The following is a 25,608-nucleotide window of genomic DNA, read 5'->3' on the forward strand; positions in this document are numbered from 1 at the left end:
TAGGGTGGGAGGGCTTCCTTTCTCTCTGGCAGTGCCCTTTCCACCTCCCCCTGACCCCAGCGATGCCGCATGCCTGCTTCGTGCCCGGTCTTGTTCTGGGATGTGGCACAGAGGAGGGTGGTCTAGTCCTCAGGTGAGAGACTGACCCCTGTCTCCTGTGGCAGGCATGGCCCAACCTCAGGGAGCCCCCGCTCTGATGGGGGAGACACCCCCGCCACCAGGGAGCTCCCAATTTGGAAAGGGCAGCAGGACCCATGCCCTCGGGAGCTGGCATTCCAACATTGGCGCTTTGATTCCTTGTCCTTGATTTTGTGACCTCTGTGAGGCCAAGAAATATCCAAATAAACAGAAGAAACCTTGTCAAACTCTGATGCGAGGAAGGACAGCTGGGCAGCGGGATTCGGTTTAAAAAGCAGCCCAGGGGAGTAGCCTGGAGACCAAGTGAGAGCTGGTTTCAGTCGGTCTGAGGCACTGTGAGACCCTGGACACATCCCCTCGTGGCCCCAGCCCTCGGTTTCCTTGTCTGCAGCCCCAGGGCAACAAAACCCGTCTTACTAGTTGTTTGGAGCGTGAACAGGACAGTGTTAAACGCCTGCCAATGCGCCTGGCACGCAGTAGGTGCTCAGTGAACCTTAGTTCCTTTTCTAGCCTGGCACCCCGAGAGACCACAGCTTCTAGAACCCTGTGCCCCTTGCCTCCAGACCCCGTTTTGCCTGAACTAGTATGAGGCTTTCCCCTGCCCCACCTTTGCTAACTGGGACAGGGCATCACCTATTCCTTCCGAGCTTTTCATCGTGACTGAGGATACTACAAGGATGTGGTTCTGGCCTTGGGTTTCATAGCGTTTTCTGTTAACAATAGTTACAGTGAAGGAAGTGTACGCTGGGGCTGCAGTGAGTGGAATCACTTACAAGACACAAGCAAGGACCCGACCCTTCTGGCGGGGGGCGGGCAGGGTGAGAATTAGAAAGCGAGCACGCACAGCGCACACAGCACGGCTGGGGCGCCTGGGTCCATGCGGGGAGAAGCCAGACTGGTTTCTTTTTTGGAAAGATAAAGAGGTGGGTGTGCCTTGGGGACACAGGGGGTCACCCGAGCAAAACACAGCCAGGCAGATTCTCAGGATTAAACTAGGAGCAGCAGAACTGCTACAGAGAGAGGGAGTCCTTCCCAGGCCGCACACCCCCTAACCTCCTTTCCTTCTGATTCTCAGGTCAGGGAGGGCTGGAATGGGAGGCTCTGGCAACGCCCATGTGCTACTCCTTGCCCATTCTAACCTGTGTGGGCCTGGAATCTGAAACCAGTTAATTTAGGGAAGAGGCAGCAGGATGTGAGTGTTAAAACACCCACCGCCTGCTCCAGTCAAACCATAAACATTTGTCTCTGGGGTTGACTTTCCCTCGTCTTCTGAAGCGCTTGAGAGGCTCAGGGCGGAAGTGTTGTTGAAAGGCTGCTTTGTATCCCAGAGGAATCAGGATCACCACCTTGCGTTCACTCCTGTGGCCTGAGCTGGAGCGGCCCCTGGGGTCCCTTCCTTGGGGAAGCTGCTGCAGCCGGGCAGACAGTTCACACTGGCAGAGTGAGTACCACCTCGGCCCCAGGGACTCACGTCGTGGCCTTTCCTTCCCTGGGGCCCCTCTCCCCCTTCTTCCTTAGAACATGCAAACAAGGTCAGTCCCCCAAGACCCCTGGGGTCTGGGAGAAACAAGAACCTGATGGTGGCCCCAGAAAGTTCGTTCTTTGCCCTCATGACAAAAGCTTGGTTTCTTTGGCCATCAGGCCCAGGCCCACTCAAGGCTACTGCATCCCCAGAATTTACCCCGTGAGCAGATGGTAGCCAGCCACTGACCCCCTTCCTCCCCCTTCCCTCCATCCCAACTAATGCAGCCTAGTCCTTTGGTTGGAAGAGACACACCCACACCCGAATCAGGGCTGATAAGAAAAAAGTATCGAGATGGAAAGAGAATGAGATGTTTTCTGCTGAGATTGTACAACAAGAGAAAGTATAAAGTACCGGCCACAAAGCCCTCCTCGGATATAGGTCCTCTGCGGGTGCTTGGGGCTGCCTGCTCACACTGACCTGAGTGGTAGTTGAGTATCCCGGTTCACTAGTAACCCAGGATGTGAGGGTTTTGGAGGCGACCAGCAGTGAAGTTATCTCTTTAGGGGATGTGATTTGACTGGAAGCTGAGACCATTCTACAAAATAATGAGTCGCAAGTCTTAGGTTCCACTGTCCATCAATTCCCCACTTAAGATAGGCCAGCACTAACCAACGGACATCTACACTGATCTCCGTAGTCTGAAGCAGGCTAGGTGTTGAGCAAACAAGCAGAAACCGCAGTCTTCTAAGATTGCCACCACTGAAACCGACAGTCGGGATGTTTGTGAAGCCGACTCCCTCCGCCCAGTGAATGAGCTGACACTCTGCATGTGTCCTGTGCGGTATTTATGGTGATCCAGGCGTCTCCAGACTTGTTGATACCAGGCCGAGTTTGTCCTTCTTAGTAATATACTGGTTTGTATATGGAGACAGGGAGAAAGAAATACCATCACATTGCTCTCTCAAGCCTCCCCCAGTTTTAAAGTATGTCTTCTCCTTGCCTTCTGAAATAGCTTGAATTTCAGCAGAGCTTAAAAAAAAAAAAAATGTTGTATATAAAATTGATTGTCCCTGCTTCTGGGTCCCTGAACGGATTTGACTTAAATTGAGTGTGTCATACAGTTTTCCCAGGTTAGATGTAACTGCTGGCCCTCTCTATCTCCCTCTGCCACCTCCAGGCTAAGCTCTAGGGGGAAAGTTTGAGCCAGGATCCCTGGGACGCAGTGGCCTGGCAGACTGCTGGATGCAATTCCCTCCTTGCCCTGCTGGTAATTCACAGCTGAGGGTTTCTCCTTCCGTTATCAGAAGCAGGTGTATCTTTTCAGGCTGACCTTTCCCATCAGACCACCTGCATTAATTTACAGTGGGCACGCCTTCCAGAGGGCACAGTGAGGCTGCAGACTGGGGCCGTCAACTCTGTTTCAAGGAAGGCCTCGGCTGCCTGGCTGCTGTTCTTCAGAGCCCCCCAGCAAGGAGAGGGGCTGTTCAGAGGCAGGTCTCCGCTTCTGACGGCCACCTGGCATTATGGACCCAGCATCCACTGGGCCCCCCGTGTCGTAGGGGAATCGGGCAGCTTGCTCTTGCCCTGGAGAACACAGGGTCCTGTGAGAACCCGGAGGGTCCCCGCCTTCCACACGCCCCCCGCCTTGAGGGGTCCCTTGCTGACATGAGACACAGGCTCTGCTGCTGTGGAGTTTTAATCCGGGCGGAGAGAAGCATGATATAGACAAGGTGAGTGTCGGAGGGGCGGTGACTCTGGCCTCTTTTCTCTGGCATCAGCCTATCAGCAGAGCCCCTCTACTCATTCCTTTTTCAGTCGCTTTCTTTAAATTCTCTAAAACAAACAAAAACCCCTAAAATCTAGTGCGATGAGTTAACTGCAGCCCTGCCCTCGAAGAATATCACACCGGCTTATGCTCCGGGTCCTCCATTCCGCGGGAGCTGGGGGTTGGGAACGGGGCCACGACACCGTCAGCCCAGACCAGACTCCCCTCCCTTGTCCCTCTGGGAGGCATAATGAGTTCTGCTGGGCAGCAGGTTACCTTCTGAGCTGGGCTTGCTGGGGACGGGCCCACCACCTGCATTTGCCTTGTGAGCAGGACACACTCTGTCCCAGAAATGTCCTGGGGGCCTCGAGGCCCCCTCCTGAGATTAAAGCTGGCAGCAACACATAATTCACCAAGAAGATGATTGAAATTGTCTCGAGGGCTGGCCCTGCCTTTTGGCGAAACGTGAGACCCACGAAACGAGGACCCAGGCCTAAGGCTGGGACTTGGCAGGGCCCTGGCTGGTCCCAGATATGTGGCCTGAGCTCATCTGGAAAAGACTTTGGAAACAGTTCCTTTCTCTGGATCAGTAATAACCTACTTTCCAAGCCTTAGAGCCAGAGGCGCCCTCCCAGGGGTGCCCCCCCCTTAGAGCCCTGGGCCCTAGCTTTCTGCCCCAGGTCCAGTGGCATCACTTTGGGATCATACAGAAGTACTGGGACTTCCATACCTTTCCTAGACCTACAGTGAGTCCTGATTCTCACTGCCCTCCCCCACAACTTCCCCACCCTCGGTGACGAATTCCACCCTCAGCCCGGCGCCTTCTGACGGCAGCTGGGCAGAACCACATGCTGACTGTAAGCCCTCCATAAGGCAGGCGTCTCCTGGGTTTGCCGTGAAACCCCGAGGGGCCCACGAGCTTCGGGTCCAGCCCCTGCAGGTGAGCGTCTGAGCCCGCAGGACAGGCCTTGGATAAGGTCTCTGGATGGCTTTCCTGGGTCAGCCATGAAGGTGTTTTCTTCCCTTGATGGGCAGGAAGTTCCTCCTTTTATCTGATGCGAAGTACCTCCAGATTTAATGCCAACGCGTTTCCCTCGCTGGCCTCTGGACATAGTGTCCTCACTCTCCTGCCCCCAGTCCCCAGGTCCTTGCATCAGGTCCAAGGTGATTAAGTGCACCAGGTGGATGAAATAGAGCCTTTTGGGAATCACTTCCCGATTTGTATGGCCAGTGAGTTGTACGCTCCTACATCAGATTTTCCTAAATCTGCGTATGGTACCTGTCTTGTTGGGCTCTGCATAGACAGCTGTGTCAAATATAGGTGTGTTTGTTTTGTACTCGACAAGTTCCAGAGCACCGCCTCTCCTGCGTTTTCGCCACAGCCCACGGAGAGTCAGGCTGAGTAGGGCAGACAGCACTCACGTGTCGCAGGTGAGGACTCCAACCGGTGAGGGGCTGACACTCAGGCGTGTAGCCAGAGGTCAGGGCCAGGGTCACACTCAGGTCTTCTGACTCCAAGTCCAGTGTTCCCTTTCTCTGCACCATAGCTGCCTCCCTGAGTATAGCTGCTGCCTGGACCCAGAAAGTCCAGAGGATGCTGGGGGACAGGGCGAGGCGTAAAGAGGAGCCTGCCCAGTATTAAACCACCGCTGTGGGCGCTGCCCAGAGCAGCCGATGGGAAAGTGACCCTGCTCCCTCACAGCAAGCCCCCAGACTGCAGCTTGGCCCCGGGCTCGCCCAAGGCCACTTGGCACTCACAGCTTCTGCTGCAAAAACGCCAGGGTGTTCGCAGGACACTGTCCTCCTCTGGGACAGGAGTCAGAACGTCCGATGTATAAATCTCAGCACTGTTTATTCAGCAGCACATACTGAGACCCCTCCCTCCCTCCCCATCCCCCCCACACACACCCCCTAGCTGAGCAGGAGACAGGCGTCCTTGCCCGTTAAGAATAATGTCCCATCCCCTCTTCCTGAACTGATCCTGGCCTGTGGGACATTTCTGGCCCCTCAAAATGAGCCTGGAGGCAACCTCCAAGGAGACAGACCATTGAAAATTGACTGAGGGGTGACTGGAACAGAAAGCACCCTTAGGTCAGGGGCTCAGAGTCGTGCTTCTCCCCCTGCCTCTCCTCTCAAGGTCACAGCTTGGAGGGGAGGGCCTCCTCCTTTACTGTGTAACCAGCCAGTGTGTAGTGCGAACCTCCTGAAAGAAGAAAATCGCTTTGTCCCTAATGCCTTCCCACCATCAGACAGCGGGAACAGCCGCCGGCACGCTGGCGTGCGCAGTGCCCTGCCCCTTTCTTCCCGAGCAGCAGAGCCGCTGCTGGGTAGAGCATTCCCGGAGATCGTGGGTTCGGGCCATCCCATTGGCTTGTTAACATGCTTTCTGGAGCCTGGGTCTTCCGCCCACAGAGAAAGAGGGAGTCATTGACCAAGGGGCCCAAAGACCCGGCCCCTCCATGCCCTCAGCCTTTGAGGGTGCAGCATCCACTGTCCAGAAGCCTAGAGAGAAAGGACCAGCCCAGGACCAGGTGCTTCTTGCCTGCCAGCTGCACCCTCGGCGGGAACCCACAGCCTGATCCTTCACCCTTGGCTGGGGACTGTCTGCAGGGTGACTCTGAGCTGGGGCTCCGGCATTAGGAGGGCAAGTGTCTATTCACGCGAGACTTGGGGTTTTAGAGCTGCATTTTAATACAGTGCCTTCTCAACCGTGATACTGGTGTCATTTGATGGAAGAGGACTGAGAGGGGAGGGGCAACGTAGGCCTAAGAAGAGCTGCTTACTGTGAAATTCCCTTCAGGCCAACTCAAGCTGCAGGCCTCCTGGGCACACAGGCTCGTGAGAGGTAGCCGGGGGCTGGGCAAATACCACCAGCCCTCCTGTCTTCTAAGCCTCCGGAGGGGCGTGTTTCAGGACATGCCGCCTCCTGTCTCCCAGGCTGCCTCCTCTGGCTGGATTAGTCTCTGGATGGCCCTCCCCCTGCTGGAAGAAGCCAAGATGGAGACGTCCCTTCTCCCTGGCTTCTAGATGGGTGGGCCTGCCCACTGTCCTCCTGGATCCTCATCTGGACACAGGAGAAAGGGGTCAAAAAGTCTTCCTATCTTGCACCGTGGCCCACTGCCCACACCCCTGCTCTCCACCCTGAAACAGAGCCAGCTGGATACTTTGTTGGTTACTTGGTATAGGAGCGGGGTCAGCTGCCTGGGTGAACCAGGAGTCTGCTGTCTGAGCTCCCTCAGTTTTCCTAGCCCGGAGGAAGAAAGTGTGTGAGACCGAGAGAATGCTGCCTTTTGAATCTCGCAGCTTGTTGCTAGCCTCCGTGAGTGAGCAAGGCCAAACGTTATCTGCAAGTTTAATCTGTATTCAAAATCCCGTCCCCTTTGTCTGCCGGTGCCTTCCCAAATGAGCAACTCACTTGCTCAAAGCCTCTGTGATTTCTTTTCTCTTTAACCTGTTCTTCCCATCGGCCAGTTTCTTCCTTTCTCAGCACAGCTTCCAAGGGGCCTGAGCTTGGGGCCTCCTGCCCTAGAGGGCATCCCAAGGTAGCAGCTTGCCTTTTCTCTGCTGAGTCGAGAGCCAGGCCCAGCTTGGCTTGCCCCCCTTTGCATCTTCGTGTCCCGTCCCAGTCTCCAACTGGCCTGGCTGGAGTGCATCTTCGGTCTCTTCCCATGCCGGCAACAAGTGGGTAGAAATCAATTCCACGTCTGGCTCTTCAGTCCCCCCGCCCAGAAGTAAGGGGCTCCAACCACAGGTCCGCGGGGCAAGGCCATGGCCCAGAGCAGACTTGCAGATGTTCTTCCCTTCTGCCACTGAGGGCGGGTGGCCACAGGGCAGAGGGAAGTGCCGAGGGGGGCAGGAGGGAGAAGGCTGTTGGGAGGAGCAGCCCCTGGGAGCCATGGAAATGCGTGGAAGCCAGATTGTCTGGTTCTTTGAGATGGGTTAGTTGTAGCCCAGAACTGGCCAGCCCCAGACTCACCTTGAGCTTTAAAAATCAATGAGAACTTATTTTTACAGTTAAAAAAAAAAAATTTTTTTTCCATTAGGGAAAAGAAAAAGTTTAAGCTACTAAGGGGACATGAAGATGAGACAAAATGAACCTGGTTGACAGGCTGTGGCCCTTGCTGGGGAGGGAATGATGGAATTTGGGGGAGGCTAAGGGAGGGAGCCCGAGGCAGTGTCTCCTCCCACTGGCCCCTCCGCACTGCCACTCTCAGCGTCTGTGGGTGTGAAGTCCCATCTCTCTGTAGCAAAGGTACATTCCTAGCTCTTTTCCTGTCTGGAGTCTATATCTGGAGATAACCAACAGAAAGCAGACATTTCGGTCAGATATGCTTTAGTGATAAATTGGTTCAGTCAGTATGCTCTGAATTCATACTTGTCTTTTTTTTTTTAAACGAAAGGAAAAAAAAAGTTTAAATCCCCCCTTTCCTTCTACTGCAGGAGGTGAGTGTGTGGGTGTCCGGTAGAATCATTGGCATTCACTCAGCTTCGGCCCCAGAGCCTCCAGCTTCGCCATCCCCACCCCATCCCCTCCCTCCATCCCCAGCTCTCCACCCCAGAAGGGAACCCTCTGCCACCATCATTACTGTTATGTTAAGATGCCCAAATTTTCCATGACATATCCCATCCTCCGACCACGTTCAGTATTGATGACGTTCATACAGGGATATAAATGGGAGGGGTGGGCAGGGAGGGAGTAGCCAGTGGGGAGGGGGGAAGTGGTTGGTGGGGGGAAGGGGCGCTGAAGATCTTTTCTGTCTTTTTTTTGTTTAAAACAAATTTGTCATTTAATGGATCCAAAAACAAACCAAAAAAGAAAAAGCAAATCAAAAATCCCCTCCCCAAAGATTTTTTTTTTCCTGGACACAAATTGCTTCGTTTCCTGTCACATTTTAATATCAATATTAACACAATGTGTAGTCTAAAACTAGTTCCTTTGTAGTTTGCATGGGATGTGAATGCTGTCTCAACGTGCCCAGATCTAGACAAGACTGCATGAGCATCAATTCAGATGTGGAAAAAAAAAAAAACTCTTTCTCTCTCTCTCTTCCATATATACCTCTATTTCTATTGTGATAATTTGGTGGGCAGTGAAGCACCTCCGGTTGGTTGCCGTAGTGTGTTGAATGATTGTTTTTTTCTTCTCTCTATTTTTGGAGCTCCGAGCTTCTTAGTAGTAGCCTGGGCTGAGTATTCTTGAGTCCCTGCTGATGTCTTCGCATGGCCTTGGTTCAGTGTTAGAAGTTGGGCCTCAGCTGTTTTTCTGGAGTGTTTGGCTTGTAATGACCGGTGCATGCGTGGCTTCTGGCCTCATACCCAGCTCTATTCTCTGCACACCAGTCCTGAATAGCTACAGTGCTCAACCGAATTTTGGCGCGCCCGCTTCCCCGGCAGGCTCCAACCCGGCGCGGCCCGGAGGCTTCCCGGGGGCCAACAGCCCAGGACCTGTCGCCGATCTCTACGGCCCTGCCAGCCAGGACTCCGGAGTGGGGAATTACATAAGTGCGGCCAGCCCACAGCCGGGCTCAGGCTTCGGCCACGGCATAGCTGTAAGTACCTTCCTGCCCATGTCCTGTGGCACCCCGGGGCGGGTGTGCCAGAAAAGCCCAGAGGTGGGAGGCCAGGAGAGGGCAGCGGGCCCCCATCCGCATCACGTCAGCCATCCAGGGCTGAAGCTTCTTCGTTTAGGTGCTTCCTGAGCACCTGGGGGTCAGGCACGGTGTGCAGCCACGGGTGAGTGGAGGGAGTGTGGGCAGGTCAGGTTCAGATCACCACTCCAGCACGTCCAGCCCATGCAACCTTGAGCCACGTATATAATCCTCTGCTTCCCTGGCTGTCAAACGAGTATAAGTGTTCCTCCCTCAAAAGATTGTGAGAGAATAAATGGAAACAGGATATGTCAGCTGCTGGCTCACAGTAGAGCCTCAGTATCAGCCCCCTCTCCTCGATCCCGGCCTCCTGGAGACTCAGGTGCGCCGGGACGTTGGAGCTACGGACCCGCCCCACAGGGTAGCAGCTTAGTCGGGAGGGTCACCACCCGAGGTCCAGGGGCAGCGCCGGGGCCTGGGACATAGCGTGGGGTGCAAGCCCTGTCCCAGGAGGTTTCCTCCGCTAATGTTTCTTACAGTTTCCAGGTTCCAATAAGTTCCCATTTGCGTTCTGTAGCTGCGCCTGCCCCCGAAGGCCAGATGCATTTGATATTTGTAATGCTCTGTGGTTCTATAATCTCACTAATCCAGGCAATGGAAATTTGCTTAACAGATTTGCATGCTGTTTTCAGATTGTATTGTTCTTCCCCCTCGCAGTGTGTGTGAGCATGAATGTGCCTGAGCCCACTTACTCGCTTGTCCCTTCCATTTGGAAAACAGAAAATCAGCCAACCTCACCATCTTGGAGTCAGTTTGATTTTGAGCTGAGGTGGGAGTGTCTGCTGTCCCAGGTCATGTCCCTGTCGGGAGAGCCCTGCCTCCCGAGCTGTGCTGGGGAGAACAGAACAAGGGCAGACGGTCTGGGCACCAGGGCAGCCCGTCCCTGACCCTGGTGTTAGAAGTCCTCCATCCCCACCTCAAACGCACGTCTGTGCACTCTCGTGCATGCACACACACTCTCCACACACTCACACTCACACACACACAAACACACACACACGCTTCTGCCATCCCAGGCCTGTGCGGTCCGGGTCCTTGTTCAATTCCACTCCCGAGCCAATATCACTTAAGGCAGTAGTTTGATAAGTCAAATCCCCTCGGATCAGCTGTAGTACCAAATCCAGAGTAGTATTATTCAGCTTAGAGCTGCATCAATTTGGGAGACCGTCTGTCACCACGTAGAACACAGCTCATTTCCATTGTCGGTGCCCAGAAACACAGACCCTATTTGTTCATGAAAACCTCGGTCTCTGACCTGTGTGCTGTGATGGTTTCTGAAATAAGCACACCGTCACGTTTGGTCTGCACGGGCCTTGCTTTCTCCCCAGCTGGAGCCGTTGGGACTGTGGACAGAGACACTGTTATCTTTGCTCGCTGGGGCTCAGGGCAACAGTGCCCATCGTTTTCGGCGCAAGCCCCCCTTTCCTATCACCCACCCACCCCTGTGAATCTGGCTCTCAATTTTCCCCTGGGTGAGCGGACAGGCCGGGGGTGGGGAGTCGGGGCCGGGAAGGATGTCATTCTGGCCCCTCGTGGCACGGTGTCTCAGAATTACATATTCATGCTGGCAACCACAGTCTAGTCCTAGAGATAATTTCCTTTCCCAGAATATGACAATCTGTTCCCATGTATAGTGTGCTGATGACCTTAACAATTGTGCAATTTTAGGGACCTTTGATTGCAACGGCCTTTACAAATGGATACCATTGAGCAGGTGCTTTCGTTGCCATCTCACTCTGAGGTATTACCTTCTCTGCCACGTGTCTCGCCCGCTGGGCGTGTCCGTACATGTATGCGCCCTGGGCATGCAAGTACGCACGGCCCTGGTCTCCTCACGTCCACATCTCTCCTTCCTCTTTCTGGACCCCTTTTCAGGGGGGTGGGGGGCAAAACAATCCAGTCTTTTAATCTCTCATCCCTCCTCCAGCTTAAAGCATGACCCCACTTTTTTTCTTTGGTTCTTTTGATTCCTTTTCTTTATCTTTCCCACCCCTCATCTTTCTCTGTCTTGAAATACAATCAAGAGTATGGGAAACTGGAAGGAGATTTTGTGCTGTGCCCGTCCCAGGGGGACGGAGGCAGGGAACCGCTGGGCTTCTGCCAGGCCTGGAGGTGGGAGGGCGGGCAGGATCCTGCGAGCTGGCCTTGTGGGTTGCTGGGCCCTTTCAGCTCCCCAGAGCTCGCTGGGCTCGGCCAGTGGGGCTCATGCAGTCAAACAGCCAGACTCCATCTTTTAGCGAAAAGAAAACATTTTTGCCAGTAACTGCTGAGTAATTATCCAGATTACCGCACGAAAAGCAAATTAAATTAACGACATCACCTGCGTTACGTGGATTTGGATCCCTGCCAGTTTCCTAACCTTTTAAACTGAGCTCAAGTTAATTAAACATTTTTTAAATCACTTTGATGGGGATATGGAAGGGGTGGAGTGGAGGAGAGGGGAGGTTGGGGCAGTCAGTGAGGGAGCCTCTTGCCACGTTCTCATTGAAAATGAGTATCCATCATTCTCGGGAAGCGCACCAAGGAGAGCGGTTCTCTCGCGAGAGCTAAACGTGACCCGTGTTAGCGAGTTAGTCTGAAGTCTTGAGACATGAGTCTGTTTCTTTGGAAGAGAGAGGGCGACAGCCAAGGCCTGGGAATGGGTCCCACTCATAGAATCCCAGCTGGGGTGTGAACGCCTTTCACTCCAGGAGCTGGGACGTAAAGGAACGAGGCCGGAGATGGATTTGCCACTTTGGTTTGCAGTCAGCAGGATGCCCCTCGTGTAGAGGGCTGCTTCGGGCCCCTGAGCCAGCCAGGACTCAGCAGGGTGGGCCCAGCTGGGGGACCAGGTGGAGCTGAGCTCCATAAATCTCTTGAATTTCTCTAATATTGCTGCTAAGGAATCACCTCAACTAACGCAACTGCCTCTCTTAACCAAATAAACCCCGTGTGTGAATTCTCCCCACCCCTCGCCTACACTTCCCTTCCAGCACTGACCCAGCCATCGCTGGCCGGCCGGAGCCAGAGGCCACTAACAGTGTGAAGGAGAGCTACTCACGACTAATTAAGCTGGGTCTGGGGGCCCCAAGGGAACTAAGATTCCTCTGAGAGCAAGGCAGACTGATGTACCCGAGAACGTTGGGGATGGAAAGTGGCACCAGCCCTTTGTAGAATCAGTTGATGAGGGGATTGAACAACTACCAGCGCTTCTTCCCTCCCTCCCCTGGAAGTGGAGGGTGGTGTAGGTTTCCTCCCATCTCCTCCCCACACCCTCCAAGGCCTCTGCAGCGTGTCCATGGGGGTCGGGGGAGGGCCGAGGCTGCCCCCAGCGCAGCCTCCCTCATCCACCTTTAGGACTCAGAAGGATGGAATAGATGAGAGTGGAGGTAACCACCTGCCCCCTCCAAAGTGATTAAGTGGGCCAATCGAGTCACATGGCCGCACCAAAACACACACTTTGTCCCCAATAGAGGTGACCCTCAGACATTTGGTACCATCCATGAAGGAGGGGCCCAGGCTCACAGTCATTCAGGCAGATTCGATTGGCAAGTCTGTGAATCCCGGGCCTGTTTTTATTTCCTAGAACCAAAGCTGGTTATTTGTTGTGAATGTTTTTATGTGTCCTGACCTTGAGTCTTTGGTATGTAATAGGATTTTTTTTAGTAGAAATTAGCATTTTCAGTTATTGACAGTCATTGATGGGTATCTCATAAAGACAGAAGTTTTTAAACATTAAGCTTTGAAAACAGAAGCTTAACCAGAGCTGCCCTCTCCCCAGCAGCAGGCGTGGCTCCGATGTCACAGCTCAGGCTGTGACCCCAGTCAGCGGTTAGCCTGGCCATTTTCCAATGTCCTCAGTAGCCCAATGTAGCCATACTTTGAAAGCTCTAGTTAAGCTGGGACGAAGTGAGAGAGTAGCATGGACATATATACACTACCAAATGTAAAATAGATAGCTAGTGAGAAGCAGCCGCATCGCACAGGGAGATCAGCTCGGTGCTTTGTGACCACCTAGAGGGGTGGGATAGGGAGGGTGGGAGGGAGACTCAAGAGGGAGGGGATATAGGGATATATGTATACATATAGCTGATTCATTTTTTTGTACAGCAGAAACTAAGACAACATGGTAAAGCAATTATACTCCAATAAAGATGTTAAAAAAAAAGAAATGGGAAAAAGATAAAAAATAAAAAGTTGGAGTAAATGGTATGCTTGCCTGACATTTCTTCTTTCTTCTCCCACCCCCACTTTTTGTTCTCTTCTGGACACCCTCGACCTTCTATACCCTGCAGAGCATACCTGGATGTCCAGGCAAGACTGGGCGAAGTTTCTGAGTGGCCCTTTGTTTAGGTGATGTCATCAGACCTGTTCCCCCACCAGCCTCACTCCCCATCCCAACCAGAGATGGCTCACTTCGGATCGAGGGTTGACTGCATCTCATCATCTCATGAATCTGCTGTAATATAAGACAACAGCTTTTAAATGTGTATATATCCCATGATTTTGGTTTTGTTTTATTTTTGTTTTTCTTGATGGTTTCCCTCCCTCTTCTCTCTTCCCCCTTCTCCCTTTAAATCTCTTCAGATCACATTTGGTAGTGATTTTGACTTAGTGCAGTAGTCATATAGCTTTAATATCTAGTTAAAAGCTAACCATAGTATAATTGTTATATTAAGGTATTATTTTTTTCTTAAAAAAATTTTTTTTTGCTTGTTTTAATTCTGTTCTCACTTTTCAAGGATGCTGAGATGGTAATATTACTCTCAATATTTTGGTACCAATTCTGAGACTGTATGAATTTTCAGGTGGAATTTGAGCACACACAGAAGCGAGGTTGTGAAATATGGAGCGGGAGGTGGGCGTCAACTTTCTACTTTGCATTGTATAAGAAGTGAGATGTAGTAGGCTAATTAACAGACTATAGCGGTTCTTTTTTGTGCTGTCTCTTTGTTAACCTATCTATTTTCGGCAATAAGGTAAGGACGACGATGTTTTGAGTGTCCTCCTTTTCTATAAGTGCTTTTTTTCTGTTGAAAGAGGTGATATTATAAGGTTTTTTGCAGTTGTGAATTCTAAAAAAAGAAATGTTGTAAATACAATTCCATTAACTACATAGAAACTATTAAGAAAGAGAGAATCAAAAATATTTTTGTGAGGGAGTCGGTCCCCGGCAGTTTGATGCTCTGTGGATGGAGGAGGGGAGTAACAATAAACCAAGTCAGTGACTGAGACCGAAGAACACCCAGCTGCCAGGCCGACCCCACGACAAGTTAGAACACTGGTTAGCTCCTCTTGTCTGTGTGATAGACCTAAGAACTGTATTAGTGTCATACCAGCATATTAACCTCTCGTCTGTGCACAGCTTCCAACGTTACCGTCTAGTTAGATTTTTATTTAAAATATGAAAAACTGCTTTTCCCAAGACGTTTTTTAAAAACAAAGCTACAATTTTAATATTTAACATATTTAATGTTTCAAAGCACACCTGTTTGGCTTGGGTGGGGCGGGGTGGGGGGACATTCTTTTTCAGTCTTAATTTTTAAATATTTGATCATTTTCTATCGTCCAATCATTTCAGCACCTCCAAAGGTCCCTAGGACACTTTGCCTCTCTTCTTCCCCTGTTCCCCATCTGCCCCCAGCTCTGGGGGCCCGTGGGCCAGGAGTGGATAAGCCTGCATTAATGAAACCTTTTCTCCATTCACTTTCTATTTACCAATTAGGAAAGCAATCTTTCGGTTTTGTTTCTTTTTTTTTTTTTTTTTTAATACCTCAGTGCTGCAAGTATCACCAGAGAGGCTATGGAAGAATTTTTTTTTAATTTATTGTAGATGTAAACAGAATTTAAAAAAATAAAAAGTATAAACATCGCTGCACTGTGACTGGTGGGAAAAACTGACCGTTTCCTGTTTGCACATGTTGAACATTTGGCTGTTATAATATATGGTCCTCAGATGGGGAAAGATACTTATGATGAAGGATATTTTTTAATTTAACTTTTTTTTAATGTTGGTCATAGGTCGGCAACAGCAACTATAGAAGTACAACTCAATAGATGGCATTAAAACATATTGTAGTGTGGATATATATTTTTTTCTTTTTTAAAATGTGATATTGACGTTTTATTAATATTTTTTAAATTGTTACGTTTATAAATTTGGTACTTAAGGCACAGCCAGTATGAGACACTGAATGCGACATTTATTATAAAGAGCTGCTGCACTCCTATTTTTATAAATTTTACTAACAAAGTAGACTAATGTAGACATTCACAGACATGGTAGGGTAAAATCATCTTCAAGCAAAAGGCTCCAAAATGCTAACTCAGAAAGAAAGAAAAAAAGCCTTTTTCAATTTTAATTAAACAGCAACATTTTTTTAAAAAAAAAATCACGTTCTTTGTTTTTTCCAATAAAATGTTAGGTTGTTTGGTGAGGGGTTTTTTTTTTGTTTGTTTTTCTTTCTTTTTTTATTTCCAAACAACCAGGCTAAGTAAAATGCTGGGCGCTTTTAAAACATCAAAACTTGTTCAAGTAATAAAATAACAAAATAGAAGTTTTATTTAAAAAAAAAACAAAATAAGAAAAAAAAAAGAGACAATAAATTCCCAGAAATTCAGTGTCTAGACTAGGGAATTTAATTACTATTTTGTCCATGTTGATGATGTACTGTACTACCCTTCCTTTCTCTGCATCCCCCATCACCTCATAGAAGACTCTTTGTTGATCATTGTCTGTTAATAATGTATAAAATGGCTATCTTGTAAGCGTGCTGTCCTGGTACTAGTGTAGTGACTTTTTTTCTCCTCTTTCTTCTAGTACATATTGATAGGTATAAGGTAATTAAGGTTTAAAAAAATTAGACATAGTTATTCAGATTTAGGACCAGTAAGGATAGAACTTTCTCTTATTTATGAAAAAAATGCTAATAATTTGGGGGCAGTTTTTTCCTTTCATTTTGTTTTTCAATTTCAAGTTTTAATTTTATTTCTGCTGATCTGATGTGGTTTCAGCTAACCCAAGGTCTCACGATGTTCAGATGCCGGTAGACTCTACGGCGTTTTGTAGATTCCCACCCCACCCCCCAGCTGTGAAGGGGTGTGCCATACTACCTTAAATGCTAACGCTAGATATGCAAAACTGGATTTTTTTAATTTATTTTTTAAAAGAGGAAGGCATGGTATATTAAAATGATTTTACTAAGAGAAAAAATATTTTTTTAAGAATGCTCAGAAGAAATTGATAATCTGTGTGAATATGTTTTAGATGTTTATAATACCTTTTGAAGAGACCCAGTAGCCCATAGCACAAATCTCGTGGAAATCTGATATGTTTTAATGTGGCTACCTAGGTTAAGGTTCACGTTAGTCCCCCACTCATCTAGAAGTCCATTTTGGAAGATTTTTGTAAATTATTTTAGCACTGACGTTCAGCCTTGTCTTTGTTTCAGTTAAGCTCAGTGGCGAACATGGGAACTACCTTTCACCTTCCCTGGGGGAGAAACCCTCTTGGCTGATGGCTTTTCCCCGGAATCATAAAGTAGCCACCGGGTGACTTTCTGGCTTCTAGATCCATCTGCCTGGGGCCCCCAAACTCCTCTCCTCCCACACAGAGGAGAGTGAGTTGCGTAAGCTCCTGGACCCATTCCTGGTTCTACCTGGACGTGGAGTTGGTGGGGACGACCAAGTTCCAGGTCTCCTCTCCAGGAGCTTCCACCCACCTGGCTTGTGGCCTTCCTCACACCCACTGGGAAAACCAAACAGCCTCGCTCTCTATCCCAGTCGCTCATCGGCTTGATTCAAACGAAGTCCCAACAGGCCTTTATGTTCCTATCCTTCATAACCTTCATCTTAATTTGAACTCGTAGCTTGGACTTTAAGGTAGCATGGCTCTATTGCTGTCGATTTAATGTTTCACTGCACAGCAATTCACAGCCAGTGAATGTTACACACATCTTGCTAGACTAGTATAAAAATCATTGGGTAATTGTTGGTTCTAATGACCTGAAAGGTGTTCAGTTTTTGTTTTCAATTTTGTTTTGTTTCTTGGGCTTTTTTTTTTTTTTTTTTTTGGTTCTCTTTTCATTTGGGGATTAAAAAAAAATTTTTTTTTCTTTTTTTGGTTCCAAATAGAAAAGCAAAACCTATTTTGATCTTTAGTGCAAACGAGGGCTAGGGACTTAGCCACCACCCCACCACACTGCTTCATTCTGCCATTCACTCACTGCAGCATAATCAAGAATAAAGCAATATAGTTTACTATATTTTTTTTATTGAAGGTCAGCCATGCTTTCTGTATTATATTGCATATGAAATTGTTTACAAAAGAAACACTAACATACTTCTCTTTATCAGTTGGGAGTGGCGCGCAGGGACAGAGGGAGGCTGGGGGGTTGGGTGGGGCAGGGAAGAGTTTTTTGCTTTCTCTAATGTGCTCCACAAGCCAGGCTACCTGCCAAGGAAGGCTGAAGCAGGGTGGGGGGTGTTGAGAGCAGAGGGACAGATGCAGGCAAGCACATGGAAGAGAGATGCTGGCAGGCTTCCCCCATCCCCCTGCTCCAAACAGAAAAGAAGCAGAAGTCAGCTCAGCCCGGTCCTGGGCACCGACACTACACAAGGAGACGCTGTACGTTAAGCAATACTTTAATACTGTATATGTTTGTTTTCTTTTTCTTTCTTTTTTTTTTTTTAACCAAAAAAAAAAAAAAGTAAGTAAACTAAAACAAAAATATATACGTAGAACCCACCCCTCTGGGGAAGCAACCTTAATCCAAACACTTGGCTATCAAATGATCAGAATGTATTGTCTCGGACAAGAGTTTGTTTCCAGGAGGCAGGGGCGTGCGGGGAGGGGGGGGGGGAGGGGGATGGGGACTGAGAGACAAAAGTTTCAGAGCCTTCCAGGAGGCTCTCTGCTACTGTATTCTGTACATACTGTACCATCCTGTGTGGAATCTGTGAGTGTCCTCTTGAGTAGCGTGGGCTAGCCAATCTGCCGTTCATGGTGTATTGTAAACTCGGAATTCCATATGTAATAGGATGCAAGTCTAAGCGTTTCATGTGGACATCAATGTATCTAAATAAAACTTTCCCTAGCACTGTGGCTGACCTCACCCTTACTTTTATACTTTAGTATGAAACTGATGACAACTTTGGTAGTGAGTATTTTTTTTATATATATACATATATATGTATCTATATATATATATATCTCAAGCATCTTTCAGGTCTTTGTGTGTGGCTTTCTTAAAGCCCTGTTGTAAAAAATTACTATGTGGATGGCAGTCTCTCACATCACAGATGTGGAAAGTATAATTTTATATTTGTATTTTCAAATAAATAAGTTTGTGAAAGGTTTCCATCCTCTACTGTGGTCCAGAAATCAATGTGTTTGTCTGACAAAAAAAAATAAAATAAAATAAACTGTTTTGAACAGAGTTGTTTGGTGTTCTTTCACATGTGGAGGAGGGCTGGGTGGGGGGGAGGGCAGCTGTTGATTGGTTTGGGGAGGGTGTCACCAGTCATACCTCCCTCCTCTCACCCCTCAGTGAGAACACTGGTCACAGGGCCTCTAGCAGAGAAGAAGCCCTTTCCCTGTCCCCAGGGAGCTTGTGGACTTTTTCGTGTGTGTGTGTGTGTGTGTGTGTGTGTGTGTGTGTGGTGATTATTTTTATTTTTATTTCGTTGAAGTATAGTTGATTTACAACGTTAGTTTCTGCTGTACAGCAAAGTGACTCTGTTATATATATATGTATTCTTTTCTATCGTGCAACTATTTTTATGAAGCGTTAAGAGAGTATTGCAGTGGAAGAACAGGCGGAGAGTACCTCAGAACCCGTGGGTGAGCAGGAAATAAGCACCATGGTCCTGTGAGGTCGCAGGACCCAGATGGTGGCAGTGTGCAGAAGGAGGTGAGTGGCTTTCCGGGTGGCTGGCCTCAGCTAGTGATCAACAGCCTGCAGGAGAAGGCAACAAACCAACTTCCGTGACTCTTGAGTAGGGATTGAAGGGGTATAGGAGCCCGGCCTTTGCCCTCAAGGAGTTCAAAGTTTTGCCTAATGGAAAAAAATTTTGCAGCATCACAAAATTAAAGGTGTAGAAATAGATGGTATACGATACTTCCCACCTTCCCGCTCTATCAAATCGTTGGGAGAAAACAAAAGAATTGAGACACAGTTCTTTGAGGGCAAGTCCCAAGACCTGGCGGTAGCAGTCAAAGCATGATCTGAACCAGAGGGTTTCTTGGCTTTTAAGGCAGTTTGTAAGGGATGAAGTATAGGCCTGCAGCTGCTTCCTCAAGACCTTGGGTAAAGCCAGACTCCCCAGGGCCTGGACTCTGTGGGTCCCTCTTCCAATTTCCTGTCTCCTGCTTATTCCAGCTCTATCATACGGGCATTTCTGCTACTCAAAGGGCTGAGAGAAGAAGATGGAAGATTCCCCTCTTTATTTAAGGCTGGAGGTGGGAGAACTGGGTTCCTGGCCCACCTCTCGTATGTCCACAGGCAAAGCCTCGGCACTCTGCTGTGTTTTGTTACATTGAGGACAGGAGAGGAAAGGATAACCCTGCTGTCTCACAGAAATGAAAGACCAGTGAGAAGTTGAGAATTTCCTTCCTAGAATTCTGAGAGGAGTGGGGGCCGAAGACATGAAAAAGGTCATTTTCTCCATCCCCTCCTCTTGATTCTTCAGCTCTGAGAAGGGTAAGGCCCAAACCTAGCCCAGAAGCCTAAGGAGAAGGGGGGACACCACAGGCAGGAGCACCACTGCCTGTCTTATGTTTTCCTGTTCAAGGAGGGTAGATAATTTGGCTATGGTCATGCTATTGCTGAATGGCAGAACTGAGAACCCAGGGCATCCTGCCCCTGGGTGCAAGCCTCTTAACAAATGTCAGTATCAGTGTTGAGTGTGCCTCGTTGGGGGTGGGGTGGAGGAGGGGACCCTCTAAGCGCCCACCTGAGCCAACGAGATGTACCCCAATAGGGGCAGAAAAATATCGATCACAGAGAAAACCAAACTTTCAGGGAAGAATAGTAAAAATACAGAATAGAAAACAAATCAGCAAAAACTTGGAAAAGGAAAAAGAAGAAACAACAGCGTTAAGATAAATACAAGCATAATAAGCAAAGTAAGGAATTTGATCAGGGAACCCATCATTATCTAATAAATGAGAATGGGTTGAATTTTCTACCATTACAAAACAGAGAGGTGTGTTTAGAAAAGCAAAATCCAGTAATGTGTTGTTACAGAAACTCACATGATTCAAAAAAAGCTGAAAATAAAGGGGTAGCAAAGAGAAAACAGGCAAATGTAAACAAAAAAGGGCAAGAATTGAAATGTCAATATCAGAGTGGTATTAACATTAAAAGCACTCAAAAGAGTATTTTGTAATGACAAAAAACTCTATTAAAAGGATATAGGGGGGACTTCCCTGGTGGAACAGTGGTTAAGAATCTGTATGCCAGTGCAGGGGACACGGGTTTGAGCCCTGGTCTGGGAAGATCCCACATGCCGCAGAGCAACTAAGCCCGTGCGCCACAACCACTGAGCCTGCGCTCTAGAGCCCATGAGCCACAACTACTGAGCCCATGTGCCACAACTACTGAAGCCTGCACGCCTAGAGACCGAGCTCCAAAACAAGAGAAGCCACTGCAATGAGAAACCTGCACACCACAAGGAAGAGTAGCCCCCATTCACTGCAGCTAGAGAAAGTCCACGCACAGCAACAAAGACCCAATGCAGCCAACAATAAATAAATAAATGTATTTATTTATTTATTTTAAAAAATAAAATAAAATAATATAGGGAATTCCCTGGCAGTCCAGTGGTTAGGACTCCAGGTCTTCACTGCCAAGGGGCCTGGGTTCAATCCCTGGTAGGGGACCTAGGATCCCATAAGCCATACAGTGCAGCCAAGAAGACAAACAACAGCAACAGAAAGAATACAGAGGTGATGAACTCTGTGCCTCAATTGCCAGAAGCACGAACATTAAATCAGAAACCAGAATTGCAAAAGGAGCTTGATAAAAATTAAACTATAACTATAGAGATTTTAGTACACCTTTCTCAGAACCAGACATTTTTAATAGACAAAAATAAAGACATAGAGGAATTGAACAATGCAAGTAGTAAAAAATCTGATGACCTATACAGCATCTTTAAAAAGAGAATGTACATTTTTGTTGTCTATCCCTATATACAAAAATCAATCCAATACTTGGCCAAAATAATTATTGTTATTTTTAATTGTTAATAATAATTATTAATACTAATGTTAATTAACTTAAACAAGTAGTAATTTTGTAGTCTACATTCCATTATCATAATCCAGTAAATTAGAAACAAAGTGTGGCTATAACCAATATAACTGCACAGTAATCAAGAAACAATTCTGTACATTGTTGGATCAAAGAGGAAAATTTTTAAAAATACAAACTGTCTAGAAAGCAACCAAAAGCACACATTATACATGAACATATAACATACAGCAAAAGATGTCTCAGAGGGAAATGCATAGCTTTAAATGCCTTCAATGGAAAAATTGTATATTTTTCAGTAAAGGACCTTTTTATTCATCCTAAAGTAGCAAAACAGCATGTAAGAAACTAGAAGGATGCAACTGATAGAAGCTGAAAGCTGTAAAGTAGAAAACAATAAAGTCATCAAAGGGATAAATAAATCCAAAAGTTGGATTTTTCCAAACACTAATAAAATAGACAACTCACCCTAAATAAGAGAGGAAAGAGCAAAAATACAAGGAACAAGAAAGGAGACAACCACAAGTAACGGAGAGAAAAGAATACTTAATGGCAACAAATCTAAAAATTTCAAGGAATTAGAAAATTTCCCAGAAAATACAAATTACTGAAACTGGTGAGATATAGAGAGCCAAAGTAAATTTATTACCACAAAAGATATTGAAAAAGTAATTAAAGATCTAATATTGAAATATGGACTGGGTACAAATGGGTTTACAAGTGAGTTTTATCTAACTGATAATTCCAATGCTAGTTAAACTATTTAAGATGATTTTAAAAATATGGAAAGCTCTCCTTTCCTAACATAGATTTGATGTCAAGACCCAATATAGAAATAAGACCAAAAATACATCTACAGACTTACAAGCTCAGATGCAAAAATTCTAAATACAACGTTAGCAAAGAAAATCTAGCAATGTGTCAAGAGTATAATATTGTATGACCAAGTAGGATTTATTTCAAGGTTGCAAGATATTTCAATACCAGGAAAGCTATCAACATCATCTGTTACATTGGCACACTAAAGGAGAAAAAAAATATGATCATAACAGTAGATGCTCACAGAGTATTTGAAGATACAACAGCTATTACTAATAAAACCTTGAAAAGTTGAAACAGAAAGCAATTACATACAACATAATAAAGTCTATTTACCAAACCCAACAGCAATTATCCTCAGCAGTGAAACACAAAACCAATTTCAATTAAAATAAGACCCTTGTAGAGGAGCTGCTATCACTATTAATATTTAATATTATCTTAGAGGTTCTAGAGAAAGCAATAAGATAATAAAATGAATCATATAAACATTAGGAGGAAAAGATAAAGATATGACTCTATTCCTAGAAATTGAAGAGATTCCAGTAAAAAAAAAACAAACAAACATAAAAATTGCTACTGAAATTGGTGTAAAACTTTGGTAAGGTGACTGGATAGAAGATAAATATACAAAAATCAGTTGAACTCCTATCCAGTAATAAGTATCTGGTATTGGAAATAGGAAAACATATTTAGAGATAAACTATATTTAAAAAGTATACGATCTAAAATAAGCAAATTATAAAATATTATTAAAAGCATTAAAACAAGATCTGACAAAAATGGAAAGATCATATTCTTAAGTGGAGAGATCTAATTATAAAACTTCAGTGCTCCCAGATTTTATATATACTGTATTTAAAACACAATTCTAAAATTGTGTTTTAATTCAATTAAATTGAATTAATTTAATTGAATTAATTTAATTGAATTTATTAATTAAATTGAATTTAATTCAATTGTGTTTTAATTTAATTGTGTTTTAATTTAAACAATTCTAAAATTCTCACAGAATTTTTTAACTTGTTTAAATAAATCTTCATTACATAAAAGAATAAATGACTCCCAAATTGCAAGAAAAGTATTAAAAAGGATAATAATGTTACCTGTATTACTAGATATCAAGGCTTACCCTCAGTCACTTTATTCTCTTCAGTGTTGCCAAAGGTAAAGAAAAAGTCAGATAGATAAGTGGAACAGAATAAATAATCCAGAAATAGATCTTGGTATATAGAAGAATTTAATAGTGTATGATAAATGTAATGAGTAGTTTAATTCTGTTGAAAAAGGGTAGATTACTTAATATAGAGTACAACCATAACTGGCTTTTCAACAAGAGAAAAATAGAAGTTGACTTCCAACATACATTATTCATAAAAGTAAATTCCAGATGGATTAAGGATTTAAATGTAAAACTTAAAAAAAAATTCTTGCAAGAAAATCTACACCATTCATGCATAATCTAGTGTTTAACTTAAAATCAGAAGCCCAAAAGCCATAAAAGAAAATATATTATAAAAACCTTTAAAACTAAAAAAAACTTAAACTTTGCATATGACAAAGAAACTTAAATAGCCCAATGACAGATTTGGGAAAAAAACATTTGTAATGAATGTAGAGGACAAAGGTTAATATACACAGAGCACTTATGAATTGACAAGACAAAGGTAACCCAATAGATAAATGGGCAAATGATAGGAAGAGGTGATTTGCAGGCAAGCCACCAAATGGCTCAACATATGAAGCATATGAAAACGTGCTCAAAATCGCAAATAAAATGGGGAATAAAAAAGTTACACTCATTAATCTGATAGAAAATGCAAGGAGCTATATACCTACTGCTGTAAAATAAAGGGTACTTTTTATATTGCTGCTAAAAATGTGGTGTTTGGTCTTTTGGGGAAGACTTGTTCAGCCATCACTGGGATCTTGAGGGATATTCCCCATGTCTTCCTCATCAGGATCATTGAGATTGCCCAACCAGAAGTGCATTTTTAATAGCTTTCCCATCTTCTCACATCATCTTCCCTTTCAAGGTATTGTAATATGGAAAAATGATTATATATTATTTTCTGAATGTTTTGTACTCTGCCTTCCCTTAGAAGTAAGCTAAGCCTTCCCTGCCTCTGCTATTACAGCCTACAATATTAGAAAGACACTTTCTCCAAGATTCTTATCACTTCCAGTCGGCCAATTTTTCTTTGATGGTCAGAATTGATTACAGAGTGGCTAGACCACTCATCATTTCCTCTACCTCCTGGGAGATTAAACTGTTGGGCAAGTCAAAAGCAACAGTTGGAATAGATGCCTCTTTGGGGGCATCCCTCATCTGCCGATGCCCTCCACCAACCCTCCAAAGGTGGCTGAGGATCAGGGAAGAGGAGAGGAAGAGGCTTGTGGCTGCACCAAGCAGCCTGGCTTTCCTGCTTCCCTCGCCAGCCCTCCCGCAGGTCTCTGGTTAATTGCTGTGACATATCGACAGGCACTCTCTGAGGAAAGAGCAGGCGAGCTGGCCCACAGCATCCCAGCTCAGCAATCATCGCTGATTAAAAACTAGTTACAGAGCAATGAAGATGGAATCTTGCATTAACCAAATGACCCTGTCCATGGCCAAGCCCAGATAGATGGCAGTGATTATGAGAGCATCACTTACAACGTCTGCACACGTTAATGGCTATTTGAATATCCGGGAGATTTACGGGGTAGTGACAGCGTTTGGCTGGTTGGGACTCCAGCTCTGCTTCCTACCTGTGTGTTTACGGGTTCCTGTGGACTCACAGCCTAGTCACAGTGGCCTAGCTCTACTGAGCTTGTAGGTGGGTCTAATCTGAATACTCTGGGTTGTGTAAGGTTGCAACTTATCATATTGCCAATTTTCAGAGAATCTGAATTAGCTCAGCTACACTTAAGGCTGAAACTATCCCGAGCATAATTTAAGGTGCTTTGAAATCTTGCACTAATCAGAGTCATGGCTGTGAATATCAGAACTTGATACTGAACGAGTATGAAAGCGCCCATAAAAGAATGAGGTGAAGGGGATTATGGAAAACAGTGCATGTGGCTATTTCTGTGAGAGCGCAGGAATTACTGTGTGTGTCGGGGGGCTGTGGAAGTGTGGGCTCATAGGAAGTCTAACTCCGCTAAGGTTGACACTGCCACGGTCAACATGTGACACTGTGAAAAGTCAGCCTTTCTCCCGAGCTCCTGCCCTCTCCCACACCAGCCCAGGAACATTGGGTCTTTGCCAGTTTAGGTCTCAGTCGTGCAGATTAGCAGTGAGGGGAAAACTGTCCTGCCCAAGAAAGGACCGAGCGCCCAAGACAGGATCCCCTTCAACAGATAAAAGACAAATGAACAGATGTGTAAGGTGAGGGGAGGAGAAAGACCAGAGCCCACAAGAGCTGGGTTTAGAAGGAGAAAGGAGGGCTTCCCTGATGGCTCAGTGGTTAAGAATCCACCTGCCAATGCTAGGGGACACGGGTTCGAGCCCTGGTCTGGGAAGATCCCACATGCCGTGGAGCAACTAAGCTCGTGCACCAC

At 46.4% G+C, this 25,608-nt stretch overlaps 1 protein-coding gene across 3 annotated transcripts in view; it reads left to right on the forward strand.

The window, feature by feature from the left end:
* MSI2 (musashi RNA binding protein 2) overlaps positions 1 to 17,845 on the forward strand; it is a 388,646-nt gene extending 370,801 nt beyond the window's left edge. Inside the window, exons 12-14 of one of the 3 annotated variants that reach the window (XM_079903644.1) lie at positions 8,709 to 8,917; positions 10,685 to 10,757; positions 13,291 to 17,845. In XM_079903644.1, the coding sequence (XP_079759770.1) occupies positions 8,709 to 8,917; positions 10,685 to 10,726 (251 nt within the window). In that variant the 3' untranslated portion in view covers positions 10,727 to 10,757; positions 13,291 to 17,845. The remainder of the gene's footprint in view (positions 1 to 8,708; positions 8,918 to 10,684; positions 10,758 to 13,290) is intronic. The other 2 variants (XM_079903646.1, XM_079903645.1) reach the window with 2 other exon arrangements.
* The last annotated feature ends 7,763 nt before the right edge of the window (positions 17,846 to 25,608 follow it).

This window comes from Stenella coeruleoalba (assembly GCF_951394435.1).
Source record: "Stenella coeruleoalba genome assembly, chromosome: 19".
Taxonomy (NCBI): domain Eukaryota; kingdom Metazoa; phylum Chordata; class Mammalia; order Artiodactyla; family Delphinidae; genus Stenella; species Stenella coeruleoalba.